Source organism: Mesitornis unicolor, unplaced genomic scaffold (genome assembly GCF_000695765.1).
Source record: "Mesitornis unicolor isolate BGI_N332 unplaced genomic scaffold, ASM69576v1 scaffold7471, whole genome shotgun sequence".
NCBI lineage: Eukaryota > Metazoa > Chordata > Aves > Mesitornithiformes > Mesitornithidae > Mesitornis > Mesitornis unicolor.
Window position 1 is genome coordinate 29875 of NW_010164379.1, and position 7255 is coordinate 37129.

The 7255-nt window shown below is 49.0% G+C and overlaps 1 protein-coding gene across 1 annotated transcript in view; it reads right to left on the minus strand.

Moving 5' to 3' along the window:
* TNIK (TRAF2 and NCK interacting kinase) overlaps positions 1–7255 on the minus strand; it is a gene marked incomplete at its 5' end in the record, with an annotated part of 35483 nt that overhangs the window by 8419 nt on the left and 19809 nt on the right. The window contains 5 exons of the mRNA XM_010194294.1: positions 148–291; positions 565–735; positions 1338–1452; positions 4673–4837; positions 6437–6563. Coding sequence (XP_010192596.1) covers positions 148–291; positions 565–735; positions 1338–1452; positions 4673–4837; positions 6437–6563 — 722 coding nt within the window. The remainder of the gene's footprint in view (positions 1–147; positions 292–564; positions 736–1337; positions 1453–4672; positions 4838–6436; positions 6564–7255) is intronic.

A 7255-nucleotide genomic window follows, 5' to 3' on the forward strand; every position in this document is an offset into this window, starting at 1 on the left:
AGGCAGATTTATGTAACTTTGATTCTGGATAAACCCTCTCCAGCTCCCATGGGAACTTCCCTCTGATACTGGTGGGCAGGTTTTGTCTGAGCTGGCAGAGCTCAGGGTGTACGGCTGAGAAGGTGAATGATGGGGCAAGAGGCGTACCTGATATTGTCACGAGGACATTAAGGCCCTCGAGTACGTCCATCTGTTGAAATCGCCGTCTGTTGATGAGGTTGTAGACTTTCCCTTGCCCGCTTCGATCCAGCAGCATCAGGCCATTTTCTGTGCCCACCAGCAGATTCACACCTGAAGAGGAGAGGGCAATGGGCACCAGCAGCCATGGCTGCTCCCAAGGATGACACAGCAAGCTTGTCCCTACTACCACCAAGAGAGTAACTGATCCCAGGAACATGATCTTCCCAGGAACATGAAGGGTCACTCTTACAGCACGGGCACTTAGAGACATTAGCCTTGCCCGGGACGGAGGAGGAGACAACCGGAGGCAGGGGCTCGGCTCTGCAATGACACAGTCGTGTTTCATCGCCAGACATGTGCTCCAAGGGCATACTCAGGGCTTACCCCATAAAGCAGCACAGAGTATCTCTGAGTTAAAGCGCTTCTTGTATTTCCGGATCTCTGGGGTGTCGCTGTGGGGACGAATGTTGGTGGGGTTGACGTTCACCACCGAGATCTTCCGGGCTTCGTTCAGCTTGGCCTGCTCCTGTCTGAGCAGCTCGCTAGTGAAGAGGGCTTGCAAGGAAACACAAGAAGACAAGGAGGTGTGACAGATTAACTCTTCTGTCTTCTCTTTTTTTGGCATAAGAAGAGAAGAAGTGGTTTATTTCCTGACAGGGGAGTCATCACTATGTTACAAGTTTTGAGAGGGATCGTTAGGATATTCTCATGGGTTAGAACCAATGCCAAAACCATCAGTAGGTAATGTGCCAAAACCATCAGTAGGTAGCGTCCCCAGACCTCCAGCCCTGCCTACTGAGCTGACCAGCACCATTCACTGCCCGCCTGCCCACATCCAGCCATTTTCAATGACTTCAGAGCAACTGCCAGCTTTTTGGAGCCATCACCACCTCCCAGTTCTACCAGGAACATTTCTCCCAGCTGTCCAGGTGGGTGGATTTCTGCTACTTCTTGTTTTCTCCCAGATCTTTCTAGTGGCATTTCACTGGTGGGGGAGAAGAAGCTGGATGGAAACTGGAGAGCACAAGGATGCAGACACAATCGTTGTTTGGACAAGAGTAAGAGAAAAGTGAAAGAGGCTCAGTGGGGCTATTCAGGCTCCATGGCCTGGTTTCCACGAGGTCTTCCTCTCTCAAAATAGCCCTATTGTCTCCTACCAGTAGCAGATGACTCTTCGTCCTCATCTTCATCTTCATCAGTAGGCGAGGTCTGATACACTCTGGTGTCCACAAAGGGGGTAAAAGAGGCTTTGGTGCTACTTCCCATACCATACTGGAAAATAAACAGCAAAGAGAGCTCAGAGCACAGAAATAACGATAATTTTGTGTAAGTGTGTATATGTAAAACTTTTTAAGCAGCAGACCCAGTGCCTGCCCCTGTGGTGCCCTTTTTGAGCCCTCTATGAACACCTGCTCCTCCTCCCACGTAACTAATTAGGAAAAACATTAAATTGGATTTGTGAGTGCCCATAAACAACAGAAAACGAAAGGAACAGACCCTGGCTCCACGAAGCACAGCACAGCCACAAGACCGGTTAGCGGAGAAGCCGCAGGGCCAGAGGCAGAAGTCAATGCAGGTCAAACCCAACTTGTCTGCGCATAACGCATCTGCCTGCCTTAAAATGCCTGTGCTGGGAATTCAGGCAGGTGAGGGTTTGATTTTCCCCCTCTCCCACTGTGCAGCCAAGAGCAGCAGGACGGTACTGGGAGCCCCTGGGAAGCCCCAGCATGGGGCAGTCAACATGGACCAGTGACCACCAGAGTAATTCAGAGAGATGGGAAAGGTGGGACTGCTGCTTTCCTGGTGCCAAAGCCAACCGCTAACTAGCACAGTCTGAGCAAAGGTTTTATTTCAACATGGAGATATATTTTAGGGAAAGCTGTTGAACAGGGGGTGTTTAAAAATGCCCTGGATACAGAGGCTCATTAGAAGATGGCATCCCTGACACTGCTCCACCTCCTCCAAAGTCTTCAGTACACCTTGTGGGGATGACACGTATGGGTCACCTGCAATTTCAATGAAGTGTTTTAAATTGTCTACCACATTTTGGGTGGGACTGCAGACAGTTTCTAAGCTAACAAAACTTAACCTGAAGGTATTGCAGGAATGTCAGAGCCAATAGTTTGCCAAGGGAATTTGAGGAGGAACAAACTGCACCATCACGTTGCTTTCTTTTTAAAGCCATTGCTTTGTTCAGGCAGAAAACGAGGCTAAGACCTTGTCCCAAGGAAAAGGAAATCCTTGCCTGTGGAGTCAAAGTGATGTGATTTTCCCCCCTTGTTGAGCAGCTTATTTTTCTGCTCCAGCATTGGCCCAGGATGTGCCTTATGTAACAGCTCCGTTAAGAGCTGTAACAGCAGCTAAAACCAAGCCCTGCAGCAGCAGCAGCAGCAGCAGCAGCAGCAGCACTGCTACTGCTCACGTTTTTCTTCCTTAGGACATTTTCCTTTCCTGAAACAAATCCACCTCAGCTTTCATGTCACTGAGTCACTGGAGCCCAGGCTGCCCCCCAGGCCCATCGCCACTGTCCACATGCTGACAACTGCCACAGGGACAAGCCCATGCCATAAGGAACTGCATCACCCCAGCATATCCATACCAAAACTGGGCTGGGCTCGTTCCTGTCCTCCAGTGGGCCACAGAAAGATTTAAGGACAAAAAACCATCGGGTGTAGGAGCACTCTCATGGCTCAGGACTTTCCAAGCATTTTGGGGCTGGCATCCATGGGTGAGCTGGCATCCATGCCCTGTGCAGCCAAAACCACGCTGCACACCCTGCTTCCCTCCTGTCTCTATGTCCCTGACAGCTCGCCCGTTACCATAGAAACGAGATGGGTTTCCAAAAAGTACATGGTAACCCCATGGAAGGAGTTAACAGCCTGAGGCAGGGAAGGCTGCAGGGACAGATAGCGCATTTACACACACAGCCCTCCTGTATTTCTGTGTGCATGTAAGAGAAACTCAATACTTTGTGCTTCTTTCATATCCAAGAAATACACATTTCTTTCCTGCACTAAGCTATTATTAAGCTATTTCTAAGGTCTAACTATTCAAGGAGGTGAAAAATTCAGTATTTACAGGGAAGCTTTCCAGCTGAGACCCGGGTGCATTCTGATGAATTATGAAGGAACTCCTCGTCCCAGTGCACCAAGCATTTCTTTTCTTTGCTCAGATTCAGCTATCCTCCCAGGAAGCTGGCATTTTAACAACTTCCAAGTCCCTTATTTAAATATTAAGAACTCATCTTCCCCCAGGTCCTGTTCAACCTCCTCTGAACCTTTGTGGTGGCTCACAGAAACAGCACCAAGCTGTGGGGTGAGGTCGTGCTCGTTCCTTCTCTGTGCTCGCAGCACCATGAGTCACCTGGAAGCCTGCGAACTAAATCCCCAACTTTCCACTTACACCCACTCCTGGCTCAGTCAGCCCTAAAAACACTGTTTCAGAAATGGGAAAGATCTCCTTGGTTGGTATTTTAGAAATGAATCTATTTAAACCCAGTCTTAGCTTGTGTTTAAGCAGTCCCAGGATGACCGAGGAAGCTGTTACTTTCAGGACCAACTTTGTCATCACTGTGTGATGACAAAGGCAACGAGGAAATGGATAAAACCTTCAGGTCAAGTCACGCATCATCTGTTCTTTTTATCAATGCCCAGTTCCAAGCAATTTGTATTCTTATACTGCTATTAAAAGTAAACCGTAAAATGAGTACATCATTTCTATGAAAGGGAGTATGATGACAGAACTTTTGATGTGTAACTGACAAAATGAAAAGACAAAATTAAATAAAATAGCTTATTTAGCACCAAATGGGTTATTTTCTTGTGGGAAAATAGAGAACTGTGCCTGATTCCCACAGCTGGTCATGGGAAGCACGACACATCAATTCCCTTGTCGTGCGTCACATCTTGTACCTTCTAGGACTTTTTACGCCTTATACAACGTTAATGTTCAATCATGTCCCGGTAAAACAGCTAACGAGGAGAAATACTTTGCAATGACTGGAAACACACAATTTCAAAGGTGAGCAGATTTTTTTTCTAGCCTGAAGAACTATCCAGAATTTTGTTGGCTTTGGTTTTTGCTAACTTTTTGAGTCACGTTAAGTATCAGACATGGCACAGGTAGAAGCTGGGCCCCGTTTAAGCTAACGGCATCACTGCCTCTTGTAATTTTCTTGTATATCCAAATGTCAAAGAAAAGAAAAAAAGGCTTTCACGTCATTTGACAGCATTCAAGCCGCAACCGCCAGAACTGCTGGTGGGCTTGAGAGAAGACCCAATATACATTTCTACCATCAGCCATAGACCCATGTAGCAATAACCCATCAGATTCCCTTGTACTTCCACCACGCTCACCCATGTGGACCAGAAACAGAGAGAGAGAAGAGCCAAGAAAGACAGGGACAAAAGCAGGAAAGCCCCTTGATGGAGCAGAGATGTTAATACTTGTTTTAGGTGATGCAAAGGAGAAGGAGGAGCCCCCCACCACCTACTTCAGGCACCGAGTCCATGTCCTGCGCATGCGTGGAGCCTCGCCCCAGGGCCTCGGTCGGCGTGCCCGCAGGCGAGTGGCTTTGCTGCACCAGGTCAGGGAGATTGATGTGCCCTGCAAAGCCATTGCTGGCTGCGTGGCCAGAACGTTTTTTTTCACCAGAGGTCTGCAGAGACACAAGGCATGAGGAAGAAAGAGAAGGGCGGGGAGAAAAAAAGAGAAAAAGAAGAGAAAAACACAAAACAAAACCAAGTTGTTGGCAATTCCCCAGTTCCCAAAGCAAGTGAAGGAGAAGGACCCTCTTCTGTTTCAATCCCCATGCAATCTGGCAAGCAAGAAACCAACCCCCCACCCCAGGAGAAATAAAGACAGGATTAATCACAAAGTCAATACAGAGTCGTTAGCCACGTTACAGCGAGAGAAGCCTGATCACGTCATTTTGAGACAAGGAACGTAGGGCAGATTCTGCTCTTGCCACCACGGGTGCAGACCCCATGGCCAGCTCTCCTCTCACGCAGCTACTGGTCATGGAGACAGCAGAATCTGACCCCTCAACCAGCGTCAGCCTTTGCGGCTTTGCAGAGCTATGGCAGCGATAGCCTGACTGCAAATGCCAACACAGCCCCTGTCGCATGTTTCTGTAACCCAAATCAGCAGTGAACAGCGGCAGCGTCGGCTGAATGACCGGCACCTCGCTCTGCACACAAGGCTTCCAGGGCTTCCCCTTCCTCTCCATCCCCACTTCATGCAAGGCTGGGAAGTCTCTCCCTTCCCTGTGTATTGTTTTGAGATGTTTGCCATTCTGATGAATCCCACAGACAGTAAGGACACAGCACAAGGCTGCGCTTTGGGTTTTTCATCATGCTCCCTCCTCCCAAAAGGGTTTTCCAGCTGCTTGTCTTGCCTGTGACTTCAAAACCCCTCTGCACCACTGGTTTTCTCACAGGGCCTTGTTGGTGTGGCAAGTGTGTTAGATCCCTAAAGCCAGCAAGGGCTCCCTCCTTCTCCTCTGCCATCCACCTCCTTTATACCCTGGCAGAAGAGCAACTCCCCTGTCTGACCAACTCCAGAGCCCCCTGCCCTCTCACCAGGGGACCTGCTGCCACCTGCATTTCCAGCAGCATCACCAGCATGTTCCAGCAACTGGGAAACTGGGAAGCACTGGGGGAGACACCCCATAGCCTCCCTCTGCCTCACTCCTGCAGTACCATCCATCAGGTTTGCTCCCACTGCAGCCTTACCTCCGCAATGCCGGAGCCGGGGACAGTGGCTCACATCTGGGTGGGATGCCTAGTGCCCCCCATAGCTTGTAGGGATAGGGGCTTGGACCTCCTCGAGGAGAACCAGCCCCAAGTAAAAGCCTCCAAACACTCTACAAGCACCACACCCCTCTGACAGTGCCATGGTGGCAAAGGTTGGGAAGAAGAGGGGAAACTCTGTGCCAGGTTCCAAGTGTATTAACTAAATGCTGTAAATTGAAGATAATTTCTGTTGCCTGGAGCTACTGTGGGATTAGGGCAGAGCCATTTGTATGAGTGTCCTCCCTGCTGTGCCCTGGCATTACTATTCACTGCTGTTTGTAGTTCTAAGAAACATCTGCACTTGTCACATTTGCTCTGAGTGTAAATTGTATTAACAAGAGCACTAACAAGCACAATTTACTCAGTCATTTTGTGTTCCGGACACACAGCACTGTTAGTTTTTGTGCTTACATGGGCAAAACCTCCTGAAGATGCTCCATGGAAATATTTGTTTTACAACTTACCTCCCTCACCATTAAAGTCCCTTCCCTTGAAATATTGCTAAACGTATCTGCATGGGAAGTCTCCAGCCCGTGGGTTGTCACCATTCCCAGGTTGTACGGCTCATTGCTTCCAGGAATTCCTGTTGGTCTGAGGACAGAATGGAAAAGCAAAAGAGAAAGAAAATGAAAGACACCCCTGCCACTTCATACCCCACCACAATGAAGCCAGATACATCTGTATCAACTAATAATTCATTTAGCAGGAGAAATGGAAATGAACTGATTAAAATGCAAATAAACCACTAAAGCCTTCCCACAACTCCTCTGCAAATTCAAAGGGGCAGGAGTCAGACCCCACTGCCAAGCGTGGAGCCTCCAGAAACATCCCTGCAGCACTGCAAAACCCTGGGCAGGGCTGCTCCGCCAGCTCCCTCTGCGCAGGGACAGCCGCTCTGTGCGTGTTGAAGCTGTGCTGCCCTCTTCCTGCGTCTGGAGAGATCCAAAAGCACGAGTGTCCCATGACCTGTGATGGGGACACAGTGCTACAGTCCGCTGACTTTTCTGTTTCAGTGTTTTAGCCCACTGCATTCTGTTGCCAGTACAGTGACTAAGTCAAGGACAAAAATCAAAGACAAAAAAAATCAGGATTATTATAATCCTGGCTCTATCAGTTGACACTGGGCAGGACACCAAGTACTGCACTTCTGCCTGGCTTGATCTGAGGCAGGACCAGACTGAAAAGCAGGCAGAGCTTTAACACACCAACCTCATGGGCAGGGCCCAAGGTGTGGATGAGGTCAGGGGCATCCACTCTGGCCAAAAACCCGCCTTGCTCATCAG